We start from the raw sequence: 24,183 nt of genomic DNA, 5'->3' as shown, positions 1-24,183 counted from the left end.
TTTAGTTTTAGGGTTTATAGTTACTCGTTAATTGAACCAGAGGGATTTAGATCCTCTAATTATAGGTGCTTTTGAATTTAATTCTAATCCCCAGGGGCGTAAGAAAAAAAAGTTTTTTTTGCGTGCATATTTGTCTTTCACCTGGATCTTGTGAGAATCAAGATAAAATTATGTGTTAGTTTCATAATCAATGTTGAATTAATGTTGAATTGAATGAAATCTTATAGATTTGACTTTCATAACAAGAAGAAAAAATGCAAGCTGATAGACTCAATGTTGAATTGAATGAGAATTTCATATTTGTTGTGAAATTTTTTCTCTTCCTACCCGTTGATTTGTCTGGATTTCAAAATTGTACGAGTAAAAAAGGGTTATTTTTGCACGTCCAAATTATCCATGTTTAAGTCTTGCACGAATAATATGGTGGGTGACCTGATTGGATAGACTGTGATATCATATTGGGTTTTTATATTTAGTCTAACTCATCCCAGAACCGGCTTATAAGGTGTCATCATTCTTCATAAACCTTTTTCAGAGCTTATCACTTTTAAACACGGGACTTGGGTTTTTATCAATAGGTCTTTATTAGGTTTAATCTAAAAGCTGAACTTCTGCTGCTTTATAAACTGATGGTGAATTATTGTGACAGAGACCAGTGATATCCCAGAATGATATATATGTGGCACAATGCAAACTTTGCATGAAATTTAGAGAGATTGATACGCAGGAGGAGTTTGAGGAGATCCTTCATAAAATCAAACAAGAGCCTTTTGATTGTAGCAAAAAGGATAATTGTAGGTGTGATGATCCTGCTGATATAGAATATGATTCTACGCGGACATGGGTCAAATACAAGCCTAACATTCCAAAGACTCCAAAAGGATTCAAGAGAATCTCAGTGCTTAGAGATGATTACTCTAAATTGGACTCCTACTACATAACACCTACAGGTAAACAACTGAGATCTCGCAATGAGATAGCAGCATATCTTAAAGATCATCCACAGCCCAATGGTGTATCTGCTTTGGATTTTGATTTTTCATCCCCAAAGGTCATGCAAGACACCATTCCAGATATTATTGTGAAACAGAAGGATTCTGCGAACAAAAAAGTTAAGATAGCTAAAGATGAAGTTTGAGAAATGTCATCACAAGGTTGCTGCATTTTGTTGTTCTTGATACTAATTATGGTTGGTTTGTTTGTAATATATTATTTCTAGATATTGTGTTATGGAAAACCAATTCAGTGGTATTGAAACAAATTAAACTTTAGTTATGGTGGTCCATAGTAATTGTAACCTAAACAGGTATTTGCAGGCTCTTTGTGTTTTAACCTAAATACATCTTGTACTCTATCTTTATAAAATAAATACAAGTTGCATTTTAAAAAAATATATATATAATTTATAGTTATGTGGTGATAAATGTTAGAAATACTATAAAAAAAACTGCAAATAGAATAACATTGATTTTTATTTAACTGCATTAGTTATAATTCAAACATGAATGACATCCTCTTGTTAAAAAACATGTTTGGCTACCTCAATTTGTTCATTCAACAGTTAATTTTACTTTATTTAAACTAGAGTTTTTTTTTTCTCTTGAAAGAAAAACTTGTCTACTATTTTTATTACAAACGTGAAATAGCTTGGTTTGTGGGTCAATTTTTTTACTTTTTATTGTTAAAGGTTAATAGCAGATATGACCAGTTGAAAACTATTAGATTTGCGTTTACTTTATTTAGGGTAGATTTTAGTACTTAGAAAAGAATTCGATTGTGACACATCATAGAATCTTACTCTCGGACAGCTTTGGATCTTATTGCAGATACTAATAAGAATGATTTTCATCCTCATGCAAAGTTGTTCTCCCTCGTTAAGAGGCACTCTTCTCTTTCTTGAGTGTTACTCCTTTAATCATACTTTGAGAGAAGACAATGAATGTGCTGACTAGTTGACCTAGTTTGGTGCTAACAATGTTGATTCGTTGAAGATGTGGAAGTATTATCCTCCTTAGTTGAATATCACTCTGCTTGTGGATATAGATTTTAAGGTATTTAGATAACAGATTGCTTAGTTCTTTTATTTTCCCCTTGATAAAGAAAAAAAAATCGATTGTGACAATGAAAATAACATAAACCGCAAGGTAGATGTGTAAATATTAGCATAGTGAATAAAAAAGTGTAAAAGTAAAAATATTGAAAACTAACGGTATTAACTTGGGATCATTAATAAAATAGTGGTGTATGAGTAATATTGAGGGTTTTAATGAAGTAATTTTGTAGCAACATTTTAATGAGATGAGAAAGTTCTTAGGCCCATTAAGATGAGGGAAACCTAGCCCATTTAGTGAGACTATATATGGATAACTCTGGTAAGAAATTGGGGTTGAGCACTCATTTCATAAACTTCGCAAAAGGTGGTTGGTGAGAGATTACGGATATTTTTTTGCTAAATCAATGGCAGACTCCAAAACTCTAACTTCGTCTAGCAAGGTACTATTACTAACTATTATTTTCAACACTCGATTCCTCTTTTTTTTTTTTTTTTTTTAGGGTTTTATCATACTTTAATTTTCAACTCTTTTTCTTGATCCATTCTTGTTAACTCTTCTTGGATGATGTTCTTTTTTAGTTTTAGGGTTTATAGTTACTCGTTAATTGAACCGGAGGGATTTAGATCCTCTAATTATAGGTGCTTTTGAATTTAATTCTGATCCCCAGGGGCGTAAGAAAAAAAAAGTTTTTTTTGCGTGCATATTTGTCTTTCACCTGGATCTTGTGAGAATCAAGATAAAATTATGTGTTAGTTTCATAATCAATGTTGAATTAATGTTGAATTGAATGAAATCTTATAGATTTGTCTTTCATAACAAGAAGAAAAAATACAAGCTGATAGACTCAATTTTGAATTGAATGAGAATTTCATATTTGTTGTGAAATTTTTTCTCTTCCTACCCGTTGATTTGTCTGGATTTCAAAATTGTACGAGTAAAAAAGGGTTATTTTTGCACGTCCAAATTATCCATGTTTAAGTCTTGCACGAATAATTTGGTGGGTGACCTGATTGGATAGACTGTGATATCATATTGGGTTTTTATATTTAGTCTAACTCATCCCAGAACCGGCTTATAAGGTGTCATCATTCTTCATAAACCTTTTTCAGAGCTTATCACTTTTAAACACGGGACTTGGGTTTTTATCAATAGGTCTTTATTAGGTTTAATCTAAAAGCTGAACTTCTGCTGCTTTATAAACTGATGGTGAATTATTGTGACAGAGACCAGTGATATCCCAGAATGATATATATGTGGCACAATGCAAACTTTGCATGAAATTTAGAGAGATTGATACGCAGGAGGAGTTTGAGGAGATCCTTCATAAAATCAAACAAGAGCCTTTTGATTGTAGCAAAAAGGATAATTGTAGGTGTGATGATCCTGCTGATATAAAATATGATTCTACGCGGACATGGGTCAAATACAAGCCTAACATTCCAAAGACTCCAAAAGGATTCAAGAGAATCTCAGTGCTTAGAGATGATTACTCTAAATTGGACTCCTACTACATAACACCTACAGGTAAACAACTGAGATCTCGCAATGAGATAGCAGCATATCTTATAGATCATCCACAACCCAATGGTGTATCTGCTTTGGATTTTGATTTTTCATCCCCAAAGGTCATGCAAGACACCATTCCAGATATTATTGTGAAACAGAAGGATTCTGCGAACAAAAAAGTTAAGATAGCTAAAGATGAAGTTTGAGAAATGTCATCACAAGGTTGCTACATTTTGTTGTTCTTGATGCTAATTATGGTTGGTTTGTTTGTAATATATTATTTCTAGATATTGTGTTATGGAAAACCAATTCAGTGGTATTGAAACAAATTAAACTTTAGTTATGGTGGTCCATAGTAATTGTAACCTAAACAGGTATTTGCAGGCTCTTTGTGTTTTAACCTAAATACATCTTGTACTCTATCTTTATAAAATAAATACAAGTTGCATTTTAAAAAAATATATATATAATTTATAGTTATGTGGTGATAAATGTTAGAAATACTATAAAAAAACTGCAAATAGAATAACATTGATTTTTATTTAACTGCATTAGTTATAATTCAAACATGAATGACATCCTCTTGTTAAAAAACATGTTTGGCTACCTCAATTTGTTCATTCAACAGTTAATTTTACTTTATTTAAACTAGAGTTTTTTTTTTCTCTTGAAAGAAAAACTTGTCTACTATTTTTATTACAAACGTGAAATAGCTTGGTTTGTGGGTCAATTTTTTACTTTTTATTGTTAAAGGTTAATAGCAGATATGACCAGTTGAAAACTATTAGATTTGCGTTTACTTTATTTAGGGTAGATTTTAGTACTTAGAAAAGAATTCGATTGTGACACATCATAGAATCTTACTCTCGGACAGCTTTGGATCTTATTGCAGATACTAATAAGAATGATTTTCATCCTCATGCAAAGTTGTTCTCCCTCGTTAAGAGGCACTCTTCTCTTTCTTGTGTGTTTCTCCTTTAATCATACTTTGAGAGAAGACAATGAATGTGCTGACTAGTTGACCTAGTTTGGTGCTAACAATGTTGATTCGTTGAAGATGTGGAAGTATTATCCTCCTTAGTTGAATATCACTCTGCTTGTGGATATAGATTTTAAGGTATTTAGATAACAGATTGCTTAGTTCTTTTATTTTCCCCTTGATAAAGAAAAAAAAAATCGATTGTGACAATGAAAATAAAATAAACCGCTAGGTAGATGTGTAAATATTAGCATAGTGAATAAAAAAGTGTAAAAGTAAAAATATTGAAAACTAACGGTATTAACTTGGGATAATTAATAAAATAGTGGTGTATGAGTAATATTGAGGGTTTTAATGAAGTAATTTTGTAGCAACATTTTAATGAGATGAGAAAGTTCTTAGGCCCATTAAGATGAGGGAAACCTAGCCCATTTAGTGAGACTATATATGGATAACTCTGGTAAGAAATTGGGGTTGAGCACTCATTTCACAAACTTCACAAAAGGTGGTTGGTGAGAGATTACGGATATTTTTTTGCTAAATCAATGGCAGACTCCAAAACTCTAACTTCGTCTAGCAAGGTACTATTACTAACTATTATTTTCAACACTCGATTCCTCTTTTTTTTTTTTTTTGTTTTTTAGGGTTTTATCATACTTTAATTTTCAACTCTTTTTCTTGATCCATTCTTGTTAACTCTTCTGGGATGATGTTCTTTTTTAGTTTTAGGGTTTATAGTTACTCGTTAATTGAACCAGAGGGATTTAGATCCTCTAATTATAGGTGCTTTTGAATTTAATTCTAATCCCCAGGGGCGTAAGAAAAAAAAAGTTTTTTTTGCGTGCATATTTGTCTTTCACCTGGATCTTGTGAGAATCAAGATAAAATTATGTGTTAGTTTCATAATCAATGTTGAATTAATGTTGAATTGAATGAAATCTTATAGATTTGACTTTCATAACAAGAAGAAAAAATGCAAGCTGATAGACTCAATGTTGAATTGAATGAGAATTTCATATTTGTTGTGAAATTTTTTCTCTTCCTACCCGTTGATTTGTCTGGATTTCAAAATTGTACGAGTAAAAAAGGGTTATTTTTGCACGTCCAAATTATCCATGTTTAAGTCTTGCACGAATAATATGGTGGGTGACCTGATTGGATAGACTGTGATATCATATTGGGTTTTTATATTTAGTCTAACTCATCCCAGAACCGGCTTATAAGGTGTCATCATTCTTCATAAACCTTTTTCAGAGCTTATCACTTTTAAACACGGGACTTGGGTTTTTATCAATAGGTCTTTATTAGGTTTAATCTAAAAGCTGAACTTCTGCTGCTTTATAAACTGATGGTGAATTATTGTGACAGAGACCAGTGATATCCCAGAATGATATATATGTGGCACAATGCAAACTTTGCATGAAATTTAGAGAGATTGATACGCAGGAGGAGTTTGAGGAGATCCTTCATAAAATCAAACAAGAGCCTTTTGATTGTAGCAAAAAGGATAATTGTAGGTGTGATGATCCTGCTGATATAGAATATGATTCTACGCGGACATGGGTCAAATACAAGCCTAACATTCCAAAGACTCCAAAAGGATTCAAGAGAATCTCAGTGCTTAGAGATGATTACTCTAAATTGGACTCCTACTACATAACACCTACAGGTAAACAACTGAGATCTCGCAATGAGATAGCAGCATATCTTAAAGATCATCCACAGCCCAATGGTGTATCTGCTTTGGATTTTGATTTTTCATCCCCAAAGGTCATGCAAGACACCATTCCAGATATTATTGTGAAACAGAAGGATTCTGCGAACAAAAAAGTTAAGATAGCTAAAGATGAAGTTTGAGAAATGTCATCACAAGGTTGCTGCATTTTGTTGTTCTTGATGCTAATTATGGTTGGTTTGTTTGTAATATATTATTTCTAGATATTGTGTTATGGAAAACCAATTCAGTGGTATTGAAACAAATTAAACTTTAGTTATGGTGGTCCATAGTAATTGTAACCTAAACAGGTATTTGCAGGCTCTTTGTGTTTTAACCTAAATACATCTTGTACTCTATCTTTATAAAATAAATACAAGTTGCATTTTAAAAAAATATATATATAATTTATAGTTATGTGGTGATAAATGTTAGAAATACTATAAAAAAAACTGCAAATAGAATAACATTGATTTTTATTTAACTGCATTAGTTATAATTCAAACATGAATGACATCCTCTTGTTAAAAAACATGTTTGGCTACCTCAATTTGTTCATTCAACAGTTAATTTTACTTTATTTAAACTAGAGTTTTTTTTTTCTCTTGAAAGAAAAACTTGTCTACTATTTTTATTACAAACGTGAAATAGCTTGGTTTGTGGGTCAATTTTTTTACTTTTTATTGTTAAAGGTTAATAGCAGATATGACCAGTTGAAAACTATTAGATTTGCGTTTACTTTATTTAGGGTAGATTTTAGTACTTAGAAAAGAATTCGATTGTGACACATCATAGAATCTTACTCTCGGACAGCTTTGGATCTTATTGCAGATACTAATAAGAATGATTTTCATCCTCATGCAAAGTTGTTCTCCCTCGTTAAGAGGCACTCTTCTCTTTCTTGTGTGTTTCTCCTTTAATCATACTTTGAGAGAAGACAATGAATGTGCTGACTAGTTGACCTAGTTTGGTGCTAACAATGTTGATTCGTTGAAGATGTGGAAGTATTATCCTCCTTAGTTGAATATCACTCTGCTTGTGGATATAGATTTTAAGGTATTTAGATAACAGATTGCTTAGTTCTTTTATTTTCCCCTTGATAAAGAAAAAAAAAATCGATTGTGACAATGAAAATAAAATAAACCGCTAGGTAGATGTGTAAATATTAGCATAGTGAATAAAAAAGTGTAAAAGTAAAAATATTGAAAACTAACGGTATTAACTTGGGATAATTAATAAAATAGTGGTGTATGAGTAATATTGAGGGTTTTAATGAAGTAATTTTGTAGCAACATTTTAATGAGATGAGAAAGTTCTTAGGCCCATTAAGATGAGGGAAACCTAGCCCATTTAGTGAGACTATATATGGATAACTCTGGTAAGAAATTGGGGTTGAGCACTCATTTCACAAACTTCACAAAAGGTGGTTGGTGAGAGATTACGGATATTTTTTTGCTAAATCAATGGCAGACTCCAAAACTCTAACTTCGTCTAGCAAGGTACTATTACTAACTATTATTTTCAACACTCGATTCCTCTTTTTTTTTTTTTTTTTTTTTAGGGTTTTATCATACTTTAATTTTCAACTCTTTTTCTTGATCCATTCTTGTTAACTCTTCTGGGATGATGTTCTTTTTTAGTTTTAGGGTTTATAGTTACTCGTTAATTGAACCAGAGGGATTTAGATCCTCTAATTATAGGTGCTTTTGAATTTAATTCTAATCCCCAGGGGCGTAAGAAAAAAAAAGTTTTTTTTGCGTGCATATTTGTCTTTCACCTGGATCTTGTGAGAATCAAGATAAAATTATGTGTTAGTTTCATAATCAATGTTGAATTAATGTTGAATTGAATGAAATCTTATAGATTTGACTTTCATAACAAGAAGAAAAAATGCAAGCTGATAGACTCAATGTTGAATTGAATGAGAATTTCATATTTGTTGTGAAATTTTTTCTCTTCCTACCCGTTGATTTGTCTGGATTTCAAAATTGTACGAGTAAAAAAGGGTTATTTTTGCACGTCCAAATTATCCATGTTTAAGTCTTGCACGAATAATATGGTGGGTGACCTGATTGGATAGACTGTGATATCATATTGGGTTTTTATATTTAGTCTAACTCATCCCAGAACCGGCTTATAAGGTGTCATCATTCTTCATAAACCTTTTTCAGAGCTTATCACTTTTAAACACGGGACTTGGGTTTTTATCAATAGGTCTTTATTAGGTTTAATCTAAAAGCTGAACTTCTGCTGCTTTATAAACTGATGGTGAATTATTGTGACAGAGACCAGTGATATCCCAGAATGATATATATGTGGCACAATGCAAACTTTGCATGAAATTTAGAGAGATTGATACGCAGGAGGAGTTTGAGGAGATCCTTCATAAAATCAAACAAGAGCCTTTTGATTGTAGCAAAAAGGATAATTGTAGGTGTGATGATCCTGCTGATATAGAATATGATTCTACGCGGACATGGGTCAAATACAAGCCTAACATTCCAAAGACTCCAAAAGGATTCAAGAGAATCTCAGTGCTTAGAGATGATTACTCTAAATTGGACTCCTACTACATAACACCTACAGGTAAACAACTGAGATCTCGCAATGAGATAGCAGCATATCTTAAAGATCATCCACAGCCCAATGGTGTATCTGCTTTGGATTTTGATTTTTCATCCCCAAAGGTCATGCAAGACACCATTCCAGATATTATTGTGAAACAGAAGGATTCTGCGAACAAAAAAGTTAAGATAGCTAAAGATGAAGTTTGAGAAATGTCATCACAAGGTTGCTGCATTTTGTTGTTCTTGATGCTAATTATGGTTGGTTTGTTTGTAATATATTATTTCTAGATATTGTGTTATGGAAAACCAATTCAGTGGTATTGAAACAAATTAAACTTTAGTTATGGTGGTCCATAGTAATTGTAACCTAAACAGGTATTTGCAGGCTCTTTGTGTTTTAACCTAAATACATCTTGTACTCTATCTTTATAAAATAAATACAAGTTGCATTTTAAAAAAATATATATATAATTTATAGTTATGTGGTGATAAATGTTAGAAATACTATAAAAAAAACTGCAAATAGAATAACATTGATTTTTATTTAACTGCATTAGTTATAATTCAAACATGAATGACATCCTCTTGTTAAAAAACATGTTTGGCTACCTCAATTTGTTCATTCAACAGTTAATTTTACTTTATTTAAACTAGAGTTTTTTTTTTCTCTTGAAAGAAAAACTTGTCTACTATTTTTATTACAAACGTGAAATAGCTTGGTTTGTGGGTCAATTTTTTTACTTTTTATTGTTAAAGGTTAATAGCAGATATGACCAGTTGAAAACTATTAGATTTGCGTTTACTTTATTTAGGGTAGATTTTAGTACTTAGAAAAGAATTCGATTGTGACACATCATAGAATCTTACTCTCGGACAGCTTTGGATCTTATTGCAGATACTAATAAGAATGATTTTCATCCTCATGCAAAGTTGTTCTCCCTCGTTAAGAGGCACTCTTCTCTTTCTTGTGTGTTTCTCCTTTAATCATACTTTGAGAGAAGACAATGAATGTGCTGACTAGTTGACCTAGTTTGGTGCTAACAATGTTGATTCGTTGAAGATGTGGAAGTATTATCCTCCTTAGTTGAATATCACTCTGCTTGTGGATATAGATTTTAAGGTATTTAGATAACAGATTGCTTAGTTCTTTTATTTTCCCCTTGATAAAGAAAAAAAAATCGATTGTGACAATGAAAATAAAATAAACCGCTAGGTAGATGTGTAAATATTAGCATAGTGAATAAAAAAGTGTAAAAGTAAAAATATTGAAAACTAACGGTATTAACTTGGGATAATTAATAAAATAGTGGTGTATGAGTAATATTGAGGGTTTTAATGAAGTAATTTTGTAGCAACATTTTAATGAGATGAGAAAGTTCTTAGGCCCATTAAGATGAGGGAAACCTAGCCCATTTAGTGAGACTATATATGGATAACTCTGGTAAGAAATTGGGGTTGAGCACTCATTTCACAAACTTCACAAAAGGTGGTTGGTGAGAGATTACGGATATTTTTTTGCTAAATCAATGGCAGACTCCAAAACTCTAACTTCGTCTAGCAAGGTACTATTACTAACTATTATTTTCAACACTCGATTCCTCTTTTTTTTTTTTTTTGTTTTTTAGGGTTTTATCATACTTTAATTTTCAACTCTTTTTCTTGATCCATTCTTGTTAACTCTTCTGGGATGATGTTCTTTTTTAGTTTTAGGGTTTATAGTTACTCGTTAATTGAACCAGAGGGATTTAGATCCTCTAATTATAGGTGCTTTTGAATTTAATTCTAATCCCCAGGGGCGTAAGAAAAAAAAAGTTTTTTTTGCGTGCATATTTGTCTTTCACCTGGATCTTGTGAGAATCAAGATAAAATTATGTGTTAGTTTCATAATCAATGTTGAATTAATGTTGAATTGAATGAAATCTTATAGATTTGACTTTCATAACAAGAAGAAAAAATGCAAGCTGATAGACTCAATGTTGAATTGAATGAGAATTTCATATTTGTTGTGAAATTTTTTCTCTTCCTACCCGTTGATTTGTCTGGATTTCAAAATTGTACGAGTAAAAAAGGGTTATTTTTGCACGTCCAAATTATCCATGTTTAAGTCTTGCACGAATAATATGGTGGGTGACCTGATTGGATAGACTGTGATATCATATTGGGTTTTTATATTTAGTCTAACTCATCCCAGAACCGGCTTATAAGGTGTCATCATTCTTCATAAACCTTTTTCAGAGCTTATCACTTTTAAACACGGGACTTGGGTTTTTATCAATAGGTCTTTATTAGGTTTAATCTAAAAGCTGAACTTCTGCTGCTTTATAAACTGATGGTGAATTATTGTGACAGAGACCAGTGATATCCCAGAATGATATATATGTGGCACAATGCAAACTTTGCATGAAATTTAGAGAGATTGATACGCAGGAGGAGTTTGAGGAGATCCTTCATAAAATCAAACAAGAGCCTTTTGATTGTAGCAAAAAGGATAATTGTAGGTGTGATGATCCTGCTGATATAGAATATGATTCTACGCGGACATGGGTCAAATACAAGCCTAACATTCCAAAGACTCCAAAAGGATTCAAGAGAATCTCAGTGCTTAGAGATGATTACTCTAAATTGGACTCCTACTACATAACACCTACAGGTAAACAACTGAGATCTCGCAATGAGATAGCAGCATATCTTAAAGATCATCCACAGCCCAATGGTGTATCTGCTTTGGATTTTGATTTTTCATCCCCAAAGGTCATGCAAGACACCATTCCAGATATTATTGTGAAACAGAAGGATTCTGCGAACAAAAAAGTTAAGATAGCTAAAGATGAAGTTTGAGAAATGTCATCACAAGGTTGCTGCATTTTGTTGTTCTTGATGCTAATTATGGTTGGTTTGTTTGTAATATATTATTTCTAGATATTGTGTTATGGAAAACCAATTCAGTGGTATTGAAACAAATTAAACTTTAGTTATGGTGGTCCATAGTAATTGTAACCTAAACAGGTATTTGCAGGCTCTTTGTGTTTTAACCTAAATACATCTTGTACTCTATCTTTATAAAATAAATACAAGTTGCATTTTAAAAAAATATATATATAATTTATAGTTATGTGGTGATAAATGTTAGAAATACTATAAAAAAAACTGCAAATAGAATAACATTTATTTTTATTTAACTGCATTAGTTATAATTCAAACATGAATGACATCCTCTTGTTAAAAAACATGTTTGGCTACCTCAATTTGTTCATTCAACAGTTAATTTTACTTTATTTAAACTAGAGTTTTTTTTTTCTCTTGAAAGAAAAACTTGTCTACTATTTTTATTACAAACGTGAAATAGCTTGGTTTGTGGGTCAATTTTTTTACTTTTTATTGTTAAAGGTTAATAGCATATATGACCAGTTGAAAACTATTAGATTTGCGTTTACTTTATTTAGGGTAGATTTTAGTACTTAGAAAAGAATTCGATTGTGACACATCATAGAATCTTACTCTCGGACAGCTTGGGATCTTATTGCAGATACTAATAAGAATGATTTTCATCCTCATGCAAAGTTGTTCTCCCTCGTTAAGAGGCACTCTTCTCTTTCTTGTGTGTTTCTCCTTTAATCATACTTTGAGAGAAGACAATGAATGTGTTGACTAGTTGACCTAGTTTGGTGCTAACAATGTTGATTCCTTGAAGATGTGGAAGTATTATCCTCCTTAGTTGAATATCACTCTGCTTGTGGATATAGATTTTAAGGTATTTAGATAACAGATTGCTTAGTTCTTTTATTTTCCCCTTGATAAAGAAAAAAAAAATCGATTGTGACAATGAAAATAACATAAACCGCTAGGTAGATGTGTAAATATTAGCATAGTGAATAAAAAAGTGTAAAAGTAAAAATATTGAAAACTAACGGTATTAACTTGGGATAATTAATAAAATAGTGGTGTATGAGTAATATTGAGGGTTTTAATGAAGTAATTTTGTAGCAACATTTTAATGAGATGAGAAAGTTCTTAGGCCCATTAAGATGAGGGAAACCTAGCCCATTTAGTGAGACTATATATGGATAACTCTGGTAAGAAATTGGGGTTGAGCACTCATTTCACAAACTTCACAAAAGGTGGTTGGTGAGAGATTACGGATATTTTTTTGCTAAATCAATGGCAGACTCCAAAACTCTAACTTCGTCTAGCAAGGTACTATTACTAACTATTATTTTCAACACTCGATTCCTCTTTTTTTTTTTTTTTGTTTTTTAGGGTTTTATCATACTTTAATTTTCAACTCTTTTTCTTGATCCATTCTTGTTAACTCTTCTGGGATGATGTTCTTTTTTAGTTTTAGGGTTTATAGTTACTCGTTAATTGAACCAGAGGGATTTAGATCCTCTAATTATAGGTGCTTTTGAATTTAATTCTAATCCCCAGGGGCGTAAGAAAAAAAAAGTTTTTTTTGCGTGCATATTTGTCTTTCACCTGGATCTTGTGAGAATCAAGATAAAATTATGTGTTAGTTTCATAATCAATGTTGAATTAATGTTGAATTGAATGAAATCTTATAGATTTGACTTTCATAACAAGAAGAAAAAATGCAAGCTGATAGACTCAATGTTGAATTGAATGAGAATTTCATATTTGTTGTGAAATTTTTTCTCTTCCTACCCGTTGATTTGTCTGGATTTCAAAATTGTACGAGTAAAAAAGGGTTATTTTTGCACGTCCAAATTATCCATGTTTAAGTCTTGCACGAATAATATGGTGGGTGACCTGATTGGATAGACTGTGATATCATATTGGGTTTTTATATTTAGTCTAACTCATCCCAGAACCGGCTTATAAGGTGTCATCTGTAACGCCCACTTTCGTTTAATAGTTATTTAATCGAGTTTAAGTGATTATATTATATTTATATAATATATGTATGATTTTGATATGTTTTGATAAATTGTGGTGATTTTGGTGATTTGATTGATGACGTGTTAGGTTATGAGTTTTGGAGGAATTGATAAGATTATAGAATTTATTTTATTGTTAAATAAGATAAAGATTTGAAAAATATTTAGTTGAGGGCTGTTTTGATATTTTAGATAGTTTTGGGGGAGAAAGTGAGATAAGATAAGTTATTAGAAAGAGGTATAAATAGGAGAAGACCTAATATTTTAGAAACTCATTGTACGTGAAAACTTTTGGAAAAGGGAGAAAAAGCCAAGTCTAGAGGAACCAAGGTAGAGTGCTGCGATTTCTTCATAACCAGGTAAGGGTGAGACTAGTAATTCAATAGCATTGATTGTTGTAATTCTGATGATTAATTGACAAAGTTAGGATTGATTTAGAAAAGTTTTGGAATTAGGTTAAAACCCTAAAAATTGATGATCAAACGGTAAAACTTGTTTAGATTGATGTAGAAACCGTCCTTTAACCTTAGAATATGTTTAGGATGAATTCTGGAATCAAAATTAGGCTTTGAACCATGTTGTGTGTTGGATTTTTGAGAAAAACCCTAGTCTGCCCGTGCTTCTGTTCATCGCTCGCCACGGCGAGTGATGATCCTCGCCTCGCGAGTGATGAACTTCATCGCTCGCCACGCGAGCCCCCTTCCTTCGCCTCGCGAGTTGTTTGGTTCAACTCGCCATGGCGAGCAACCTTCCTCGCCTCGCGAGCTTAGGCAGAGTGCATGTCATATTTCGTGTTTCGACCTTTTTAGTTGAATCTTGTATGCCTTTGAGTACCTGAACTTACCTAGTATTGATTAGGAATGAATGTAGGATCAGAGGGAACCCAGAACAAGCTTAGTTTGTGAGTTGAGTGGTGCTCGCCATGGCGAGTAAGTACTCTCGCCTCGCGAGTACAACCAGGATGAACTTGATTATGTGTTTGTGCGATCTGTGTCGCACTTTTTGGTCCAGAGTGAACCCCGAATTGGTAATGAAACCTTATGATAACGTTTAATGCAGTCTGTAAAGCTATTGAGTTAAGTTGATATTATTTGAGCATGATTAAGGTATTATGCAATATGTAAGATATAATTGAAATGATTATGATTCTAGTAAATTGTTGTTGATATATTGATATCTCCTTGCTGTTATGCGACTTGACTATGCTGCTGCTGTTATTTAACTGAGTATGCAATGTTTATATATGAATATAATGAAAATGATGACGTTTTGCATCAAGTTATTGAATGCACATGCTTACGATGATTATGATGTTTTGTTCATATGTGTCCATGCATAGCATATCATTGAGCTTAGTCCTCACCACGAAAATTAGGAGCTTTGTCCTCCGCACGTTTTATAGGAGCTTTGTCCTCCGCACGATTAAAGTATATTAATACTTATGATGACGATTGGTACCACATGCATATAAGGAGTCTAGGAGCATTGTCACATTGTCATGATTAAGATGCCTTGTTGATAATGAATGAATATGTGATTATGTGATAAGTGTTATTTGATTATGTTTCGTTGTTCATAATGAATTGGATATATGATTACGTGATAACTGTTTAGCATTTATGCAAAGTTAATAATGGAATGTTTATGATGTTAATTATGATTCGCAATTACATTGATTAATGTTATTTTATTATGAAATCTCACCCCTTCTGCTTGAAAATGTTGCCCTTCGTATGGGTAACTTGCAGGTGATCGTGCTTAGTGTGCAGTTGCTTCGTGAGTTGGCCTTGCCTTCACTGTGTCGTCTAGGTCGCTCTGATACGTAACGGGATGGGGTTATATGCTATAACATGCTTCATTCTTTTACGTGAACTGCTTATGTTTTGATAAACTCTTTTGAGATACTTATTGGGCCTGCGTGCCAAAATCGTTTTACGAATTATGATTATGATTTTCCGCTGCTATGTTAAAGATAATTTGTGAAGGTTAAATCATTATTTAACTGTTTTGGATTACGTTTCTATGTGATATCCCGTTTATGGTTTTTACTCTGATAATTGTTTAAGAAATTTGTATATTGGGAAAACGGGGTGTTACAATTGGTATCAGAGCAGGTCGATCCGTCCGGTCAATTAGAGAGTCGTGTCGAGTCTTAGTAATATTTATATTACTATCTTATGTTGCTGTTGCTACTTTTGTAGAATATCAGAAATGGCTGGAAGGAATGATGCTGCGTTAGCTGCTGCTCTACAAGCTGTTGCCCAAGCTGTGGGACAACAACCTAACGTGAATGCTGGTGCAAATGCTGAAGCTAGGATGTTGGAGACGTTCATGAAGAAGAACCCTCCGACTTTCAAAGGACGTTATGACCCTGATGGAGCCCAGACGTGGCTTAAGGAGATTGAGAGGATTTTCCGAGTTATGCAGTGCACTGAAGATCAGAAAGTGCGGTTTGGTACTCATCAGCTGGCCGAGGAAGCTGATGACTGGTGGGTTGCTATTCTGCCTACCCTCGAGCAGGAAGGAGCTGTCGTGACTTGGGCTGTGTTCAGGAGAGAGTTCCTGAGAAGATACTTTCCGGAAGATGTTCGCGGGAAGAAAGAGATCGAATTCCTTGAGCTGAAGCAAGGAAATATGTCCGTGACAGAGTATGCTGCCAAGTTCGTGGAGCTGTCTAAGTTCTATCCGCACTATACTGCAGAGAATGCTGAGTTCTCGAGATGCATCAAGTTCGAGAACGGTTTGAGGCCCGACATTAAGAGGGCGATTGGATACCAACAGCTGAGAGTTTTTCAGGACTTGGTTAATAGCTGCAGGATCTATGAGGAGGATACCAAGGCTCACTACAAGGTAGTGAATGAGAGGAAGGGCAAGGGACAGCAGAGTCGTCCTAAGCCGTACAGTGCCCCCGCTGACAAAGGGAAACAGAAGATGGTCGATGTTAGGCGGCCTAAGAAGAAGGATGCTGCAGAGATTGTGTGTTTCAATTGTGGTGAGAAAGGCCACAAGAGCAACGCCTGTCCTGAGGAAATCAAGAAGTGTGTCCGGTGTGGTAAGAAGGGTCATGTGGTGGCTGATTGCAACCGTACAGACATTGTTTGCTTTAATTGCAACGGAGAGGGTCACATTAGTTCACAGTGTACTCAGCCTAAGAGGGCGCCGACTACTGGTAGGGTCTTTGCTTTGACTGGGACTCAGACAGAGAATGAGGATCGTTTGATCAGAGGTACTTGCTATATTAACAATACTCCTTTAGTTGCTATTATTGATACTGGTGCTACGCATTGTTTTATTGCTTTCGATTGTGTTTCTGCTTTGGGTCTTGATTTGTCTGATATGAATGGAGAGATGGTTGTCGAAACTCCAGCTAAGGGTTCGGTGACTACTTCTCTCGTATGTTTGAAATGTCCTTTGTCTATGTTTGGTCGTGATTTTGAAATGGATTTAGTTTGTCTACCTTTGAGTGGTATGGATGTGATTTTGGGTATGAACTGGTTAGAGTACAACCACGTTCTTATTAATTGTTTTAGCAAGTCAGTACATTTCTCTTCCGTCGAAGAGGAAAGTGGTGCAGAGTTTTTATCTACTAAGCAGCTGAAGCAACTGGAACGCGACGGTATCTTGATGTTTTCGTTGATGGCTACTTTATCTATTGAGAATCAAGTAGTGATTGACAGGTTACCGGTGGTGTGTGAATTTCCTGAAGTTTTTCCAGATGAGATTCCTGATGTGCCTCCAGAGAGAGAAGTTGAGTTTTCTATTGATCTTGTTCCTGGAACGAAGCCGGTCTCGATGGCACCTTATCGTATGTCTGCTTCTGAGTTATCTGAGTTGAAGAAACAGTTAGAAGACTTGCTTGAGAAGAAGTTTGTTAGACCAAGTGTTTCACCTTGGGGAGCGCCGGTTTTGCTAGTAAAGAAGAAAGATGGTAGTATGCGGTTGTGTATTGATTATCGGCAGTTGAACAAGGTAACTATCAAGAATAGGTATCCACTTCCGAGAATTGATGATTTGATGGATCAGCTAGTGGGTGCACGAGTTTTCAGCAAGATTGATTTGAGATCAGGCTATCACCAGATTAAAGTAAAAGACGAAGATATGCAGAAGACGGCTTTCAGAACGCGTTATGGTCACTATGAATATAAAGTTATGCCTTTCGGTGTGATCAATGCACCTGGAGTGTTTATGGAGTATATGAATCGCATCTTCCATGCATTTTTGGATCGGTTCGTAGTTGTGTTTATCGACGATATTTTGATCTACTCCAAGACTGAAGAAGAACATGCTGAGCATCTGAAGATTGTCTTACAAGTGTTGAAAGAGAAGAAGCTTTATGCTAAATTGTCTAAGTGTGAATTCTGGTTGAAAGAAGTGAGTTTTCTAGGCCATGTTATTTCTGGTGATGGTATTGCAGTAGATCCGTCTAAAGTTGAAGCGGTATCACGGTGGGAGACTCCAAAGTCCGTTACTGAGATTAGAAGTTTCTTGGGTTTAGCTGGTTACTATAGAAGGTTTATTGAAGGGTTTTCTAAGTTAGCTCTTCCGCTAACGCAGTTGACTTGTAAAGGTAAAACTTTTGTGTGGGACGTTCATTGTGAGAAAAGTTTCGGTGAATTGAAGAAACGGTTGACGACTGCTCCAGTGTTAATTTTGCCGAAGTCAGATGAACCTTTTGTGGTATATTGTGATGCGTCCAAGTTGGGTTTAGGAGGTGTACTTATGCAAGAAGGTAAAGTGGTAGCTTATGCTTCAAGACAGTTGAGAGTTCATGAGAAGAATTATCCTACGCATGATCTCGAGTTGGCGGCTGTAGTCTTTGTATTGAAGATATGGAGACATTACTTGTATGGTTCGAGGTTTGAGGTGTTTAGTGATCACAAGAGTTTGAAGTATTTGTTCGATCAGAAGGAATTGAATATGAGACAGCGAAGATGGCTCGAATTGTTGAAGGATTATGACTTTGGTTTGAATTATCATCCAGGTAAAGCTAATGTTGTTGCAGATGCCTTGAGTAGGAAGACATTGCATATGTCCGCCATGATGGTCAGAGAGTTCGAATTGCTTGAACAGTTTAGAGATATGAGTTTGGTTTGCGAATGGTCACCTCAGAGTGTGAGACTGGGTATGCTGAAGATTGATAGTGAATTCCTGAAAAGTATCAAGGAAGCGCAGAAAGTTGATGTCAAGTTTGTGGACTTGTTGGTTGCTAGAGATCAGACTGAAGACAGTGATTTTAAAATCGACAATCAAGGTGTGCTGAGATTCCGAGGAAGAATTTGTATCCCAGACAATGAAGAGATTAAGAAAATGATTCTTGAAGAGAGTCATAGGAGTAGCTTGAGTATTCATCCGGGAGCTACGAAGATGTATCATGATTTAAAGAAGATTTTCTGGTGGTCTGGTTTGAAACGAGATGTGGCACAGTTTGTGTATTCCTGCTTAGTTTGTCAGAAGTCTAAAGTTGAGCATCAGAAACCTGCTGGAATGATGGTACCTTTAGACGTGCCAGAATGGAAATGGGATAGTATATCCATGGATTTTGTGACGAGTTTGCCAAATACTCCTAGAGGGAACGACGCAATTTGGGTTATTGTTGATAGATTGACGAAGTCGGCTCATTTTCTACCGATTAATATTAGTTTCCCCGTTGCCCAGTTGGCAGAGATTTATATCAAGGAGATTGTGAAGTTGCATGGTGTTCCTTCGAGCATTGTGTCAGATAGAGATCCAAGATTTACTTCTAGATTTTGGAAAAGTTTGCAAGAGGCTTTGGGTTCGAAGTTGAGATTGAGTTCGGCGTATCATCCACAGACAGATGGTCAGTCGGAGAGGACAATTCAGTCGCTAGAGGATTTGTTGAGAATTTGTGTTCTTGAGCAAGGAGGAACTTGGGATAGTCATCTTCCGTTGATCGAGTTCACTTATAATAATAGTTATCATTCTAGTATTGGAATGGCACCGTTCGAGGCTTTGTATGGTCGGAGATGCAGAACTCCGTTGTGTTGGTTTGAATCAGGAGAAAGAGTGGTCTTAGGACCAGAGATTGTTCAGCAAACTACTGAGAAAGTTCAGATGATCCAAGAGAAAATGAAGGCGTCGCAGAGTCGACAAAAGAGTTATCATGATAAGCGTAGAAAAGATCTTGAGTTCCAAGAAGGAGACCACGTGTTTTTGAGAGTCACTCCTATGACTGGTGTAGGACGTGCTTTGAAGTCAAAGAAGTTGACCCCGAAGTTCATTGGTCCGTATCAGATATTGGAAAGAGTTGGAACGGTGGCTTACCGAGTGGGTTTACCGCCGCATCTTTCGAATTTGCACAACGTTTTCCATGTGTCGCAACTTCGAAAGTATGTTCCGGATCCATCTCATGTAATCCAAAGCGACGATGTGCAAGTTAGAGACAACCTTACAGTAGAGACTTTACCGGTAAGGATTGATGATCGTAAAGTGAAGACGTTGAGAGGCAAGGAGATACCTCTCGTGAGAGTCGTTTGGTCGGGAGCGACTGGTGAAAGCTTGACGTGGGAGCTTGAGAGTAAGATGCTGGAGTCTTATCCAGAGTTGTTTGCTTGAGGTAAATTTTCGAGGACGAAAATCCTTTAAGTGGGGGAGAGTTGTAACGCCCACTTTCGTTTAATAGTTATTTAATCGAGTTTAAGTGATTATATTATATTTATATAATATATGTATGATTTTGATATGTTTTGATAAATTGTGGTGATTTTGGTGATTTGATTGATGACGTGTTAGGTTATGAGTTTTGGAGGAATTGATAAGATTATAGAATTTATTTTATTGTTAAATAAGATAAAGATTTGAAAAATATTTAGTTGAGGGCTGTTTTGATATTTTAGATAGTTTTGGGGGAGAAAGTGAGATAAGATAAGTTATTAGAAAGAGGTATAAATAGGAGAAGACCTAATATTTTAGAAACTCATTGTACGTGAAAACTTTTGGAAAAGGGAGAAAAAGCCAAGTCTAGAGGAACCAAGGTAGAGTGCTGCGATTTCTTCATAACCAGGTAAGGGTGAGACTAGTAATTCAATAGCATTGATTGTTGTAATTCTGATGATTAATTGACAAAGTTAGGATTGATTTAGAAAAGTTTTGGAATTAGGTTAAAACCCTAAAAATTGATGATCAAACGGTAAAACTTGTTTAGATTGATGTAGAAACCGTCCTTTAACCTTAGAATATGTTTAGGATGAATTCTGGAATCAAAATTAGGCTTTGAACCATGTTGTGTGTTGGATTTTTGAGAAAAACCCTAGTCTGCCCGTGCTTCTGTTCATCGCTCGCCACGGCGAGTGATGATCCTCGCCTCGCGAGTGATGAACTTCATCGCTCGCCACGCGAGCCCCCTTCCTTCGCCTCGCGAGTTGTTTGGTTCAACTCGCCATGGCGAGCAACCTTCCTCGCCTCGCGAGCTTAGGCAGAGTGCATGTCATATTTCGTGTTTCGACCTTTTTAGTTGAATCTTGTATGCCTTTGAGTACCTGAACTTACCTAGTATTGATTAGGAATGAATGTAGGATCAGAGGGAACCCAGAACAAGCTTAGTTTGTGAGTTGAGTGGTGCTCGCCATGGCGAGTAAGTACTCTCGCCTCGCGAGTACAACCAGGATGAACTTGATTATGTGTTTGTGCGATCTGTGTCGCACTTTTTGGTCCAGAGTGAACCCCGAATTGGTAATGAAACCTTATGATAACGTTTAATGCAGTCTGTAAAGCTATTGAGTTAAGTTGATATTATTTGAGCATGATTAAGGTATTATGCAATATGTAAGATATAATTGAAATGATTATGATTCTAGTAAATTGTTGTTGATATATTGATATCTCCTTGCTGTTATGCGACTTGACTATGCTGCTGCTGTTATTTAACTGAGTATGCAATGTTTATATATGAATATAATGAAAATGATGACGTTTTGCATCAAGTTATTGAATGCACATGCTTACGATGATTATGATGTTTTGTTCATATGTGTCCATGCATAGCATATCATTGAGCTTAGTCCTCACCACGAAAATTAGGAGCTTTGTCCTCCGCACGTTTTATAGGAGCTTTGTCCTCCGCACGATTAAAGTATATTAATACTTATGATGACGATTGGTACCACATGCATATAAGGAGTCTAGGAGCATTGTCACATTGTCATGATTAAGATGCCTTGTTGATAATGAATGAATATGTGATTATGTGATAAGTGTTATTTGATTATGTTTCGTTGTTCATAATGAATTGGATATATGATTACGTGATAACTGTTTAGCATTTATGCAAAGTTAATAATGGAATGTTTATGATGTTAATTATGATTCGCAATTACATTGATTAATGTTATTTTATTATGAAATCTCACCCCTTCTGCTTGAAAATGTTGCCCTTCGTATGGGTAACTTGCAGGTGATCGTGCTTAGTGTGCAGTTGCTTCGTGAGTTGGCCTTGCCTTCACTGTGTCGTCTAGGTCGCTCTGATACGTAACGGGATGGGGTTATATGCTATAACATGCTTCATTCTTTTACGTGAACTGCTTATGTTTTGATAAACTCTTTTGAGATACTTATTGGGCCTGCGTGCCAAAATCGTTTTACGAATTATGATTATGATTTTCCGCTGCTATGTTAAAGATAATTTGTGAAGGTTAAATCATTATTTAACTGTTTTGGATTACGTTTCTATGTGATATCCCGTTTATGGTTTTTACTCTGATAATTGTTTAAGAAATTTGTATATTGGGAAAACGGGGTGTTACATCATCATTCTTCATAAACCTTTTTCAGAGCTTATCACTTTTAAACACGGGACTTGGGTTTTTATCAATAGGTCTTTATTAGGTTTAATCTAAAAGCTGAACTTCTGCTGCTTTATAAACTGATGGTGAATTATTGTGACAGAGACCAGTGATATCCCAGAATGATATATATGTGGCACAATGCAAACTTTGCATGAAATTTAGAGAGATTGATACGCAGGAGGAGTTTGAGGAGATCCTTCATAAAATCAAACAAGAGCCTTTTGATTGTAGCAAAAAGGATAATTGTAGGTGTGATGATCCTGCTGATATAGAATATGATTCTACGCGGACATGGGTCAAATACAAGCCTAACATTCCAAAGACTCCAAAAGGATTCAAGAGAATCTCAGTGCTTAGAGATGATTACTCTAAATTGGACTCCTACTACATAACACCTACAGGTAAACAACTGAGATCTCGCAATGAGATAGCAGCATATCTTAAAGATCATCCACAGCCCAATGGTGTATCTGCTTTGGATTTTGATTTTTCATCCCCAAAGGTCATGCAAAACACCATTCCAGATATTATTGTGAAACAGAAGGATTCTGCGAACAAAAAAGTTAAGATAGCTAAAGATGAAGTTTGAGAAATGTCATCACAAGGTTGCTGCATTTTGTTGTTCTTGATGCTAATTATGGTTGGTTTGTTTGTAATATATTATTTCTAGATATTGTGTTATGGAAAACCAATTCAGTGGTATTGAAACAAATTAAACTTTAGTTATGGTGGTCCATAGTAATTGTAACCTAAACAGGTATTTGCAGGCTCTTTGTGTTTTAACCTAAATACATCTTGTACTCTATCTTTATAAAATAAATACAAGTTGCATTTTAAAAAAATATATATATAATTTATAGTTATGTGGTGATAAATGTTAGAAATACTATAAAAAAAACTGCAAATAGAATAACATTTATTTTTATTTAACTGCATTAGTTATAATTCAAACATGAATGACATCCTCTTGTTAAAAAACATGTTTGGCTACCTCAATTTGTTCATTCAACAGTTAATTTTACTTTATTTAAACTAGAGTTTTTTTTTTCTCTTGAAAGAAAAACTTGTCTACTATTTTTATTACAAACGTGAAATAGCTTGGTTTGTGGGTCAATTTTTTTACTTTTTATTGTTAAAGGTTAATAGCATATATGACCAGTTGAAAACTATTAGATTTGCGTTTACTTTATTTAGGGTAGATTTTAGTACTTAGAAAAGAATTCGATTGTGACACATCATAGAATCTTACTCTCGGACAGCTTTGGATCTTATTGCAGATACTAATAAGAATGATTTTCATCCTCATGCAAAGTTGTTCTCCCTCGTTAAGAGGCACTCTTCTCTTTCTTGTGTGTTTCTCCTTTAATCATACTTTGAGAGAAGACAATGAATGTGCTGACTAGTTGACCTAGTTTGGTGCTAACAATGTTGATTCCTTGAAGATGTGGAAGTATTATCCTCCTTAGTTGAATATCACTCTGCTTGTGGATATAGATTTTAAGGTATTTAGATAACAGATTGCTTAGTTCTTTTATTTTCCCCTTGATAAAGAAAAAAAAAATCGATTGTGACAATGAAAATAACATAAACCGCTAGGTAGATGTGTAAATATTAGCATAGTGAATAAAAAAGTGTAAAAGTAAAAATATTGAAAACTAACGGTATTAACT

General features: G+C 34.5%; 6 protein-coding genes across 9 annotated transcripts in view; all 6 read left to right on the top strand.

The window, feature by feature from the left end:
* LOC112418415 (methyl-CpG-binding domain-containing protein 4) overlaps positions 1–1,271 on the top strand; it is a 35,269-nt gene extending 33,998 nt beyond the window's left edge. For 2 of the 4 annotated variants that reach the window (XR_005642246.1, XR_003008629.2), the window contains exon 4: positions 650–782. Coding sequence is in view for 1 of the 4 variants with exons in the window: in XM_039827171.1 (XP_039683105.1) it covers positions 650–1,138 (489 nt within the window). In the remaining 3 variants the exon portion in view is untranslated. Of the gene's footprint in view, positions 1–649 lie in introns of all 4 variants that reach the window. The other 2 variants (XR_005642245.1, XM_039827171.1) reach the window with 2 other exon arrangements.
* A 1,135-nt stretch (positions 1,272–2,406) lies between these two features.
* On the top strand, positions 2,407–3,899 carry LOC120575891 (methyl-CpG-binding domain-containing protein 4). The gene is made up of 2 exons (XM_039826738.1): positions 2,407–2,493; positions 3,278–3,899. The coding sequence occupies exons 1-2, from the start codon at positions 2,458–2,460 to the stop codon at positions 3,764–3,766; spliced, it is 525 nt and encodes a 174-aa protein (XP_039682672.1). The 5' UTR covers positions 2,407–2,457; the 3' UTR covers positions 3,767–3,899.
* Positions 3,900–5,016: 1,117 nt separating this feature from the next.
* On the top strand, positions 5,017–6,529 carry LOC120580899 (methyl-CpG-binding domain-containing protein 4). Its single transcript, XM_039835122.1, has 2 exons — positions 5,017–5,120; positions 5,908–6,529. Exons 1-2 carry the CDS (start codon positions 5,085–5,087, stop codon positions 6,394–6,396), a joined length of 525 nt encoding a protein of 174 aa, XP_039691056.1. The 5' UTR covers positions 5,017–5,084; the 3' UTR covers positions 6,397–6,529.
* A 1,119-nt stretch (positions 6,530–7,648) lies between these two features.
* On the top strand, positions 7,649–9,160 carry LOC120580897 (methyl-CpG-binding domain-containing protein 4). The gene is made up of 2 exons (XM_039835118.1): positions 7,649–7,752; positions 8,539–9,160. The coding sequence occupies exons 1-2, from the start codon at positions 7,717–7,719 to the stop codon at positions 9,025–9,027; spliced, it is 525 nt and encodes a 174-aa protein (XP_039691052.1). The 5' UTR covers positions 7,649–7,716; the 3' UTR covers positions 9,028–9,160.
* A 1,118-nt stretch (positions 9,161–10,278) lies between these two features.
* Positions 10,279–11,791, top strand: LOC120580900 (methyl-CpG-binding domain-containing protein 4). Its single transcript, XM_039835123.1, has 2 exons — positions 10,279–10,382; positions 11,170–11,791. Exons 1-2 carry the CDS (start codon positions 10,347–10,349, stop codon positions 11,656–11,658), a joined length of 525 nt encoding a protein of 174 aa, XP_039691057.1. The 5' UTR covers positions 10,279–10,346; the 3' UTR covers positions 11,659–11,791.
* Positions 11,792–12,910: 1,119 nt separating this feature from the next.
* LOC120575922 (methyl-CpG-binding domain-containing protein 4) lies at positions 12,911–23,235 on the top strand. Its single transcript, XM_039826804.1, has 2 exons — positions 12,911–13,014; positions 22,614–23,235. Exons 1-2 carry the CDS (start codon positions 12,979–12,981, stop codon positions 23,100–23,102), a joined length of 525 nt encoding a protein of 174 aa, XP_039682738.1. The 5' UTR covers positions 12,911–12,978; the 3' UTR covers positions 23,103–23,235.
* The last annotated feature ends 948 nt before the right edge of the window (positions 23,236–24,183 follow it).

The sequence above is a fragment of the Medicago truncatula genome, chromosome 6, assembly GCF_003473485.1.
Source record: "Medicago truncatula cultivar Jemalong A17 chromosome 6, MtrunA17r5.0-ANR, whole genome shotgun sequence".
Taxonomy (NCBI): Eukaryota; Viridiplantae; Streptophyta; class Magnoliopsida; order Fabales; family Fabaceae; genus Medicago; species Medicago truncatula.
This window is presented reverse-complemented; position numbering and strand designations above follow the sequence as displayed.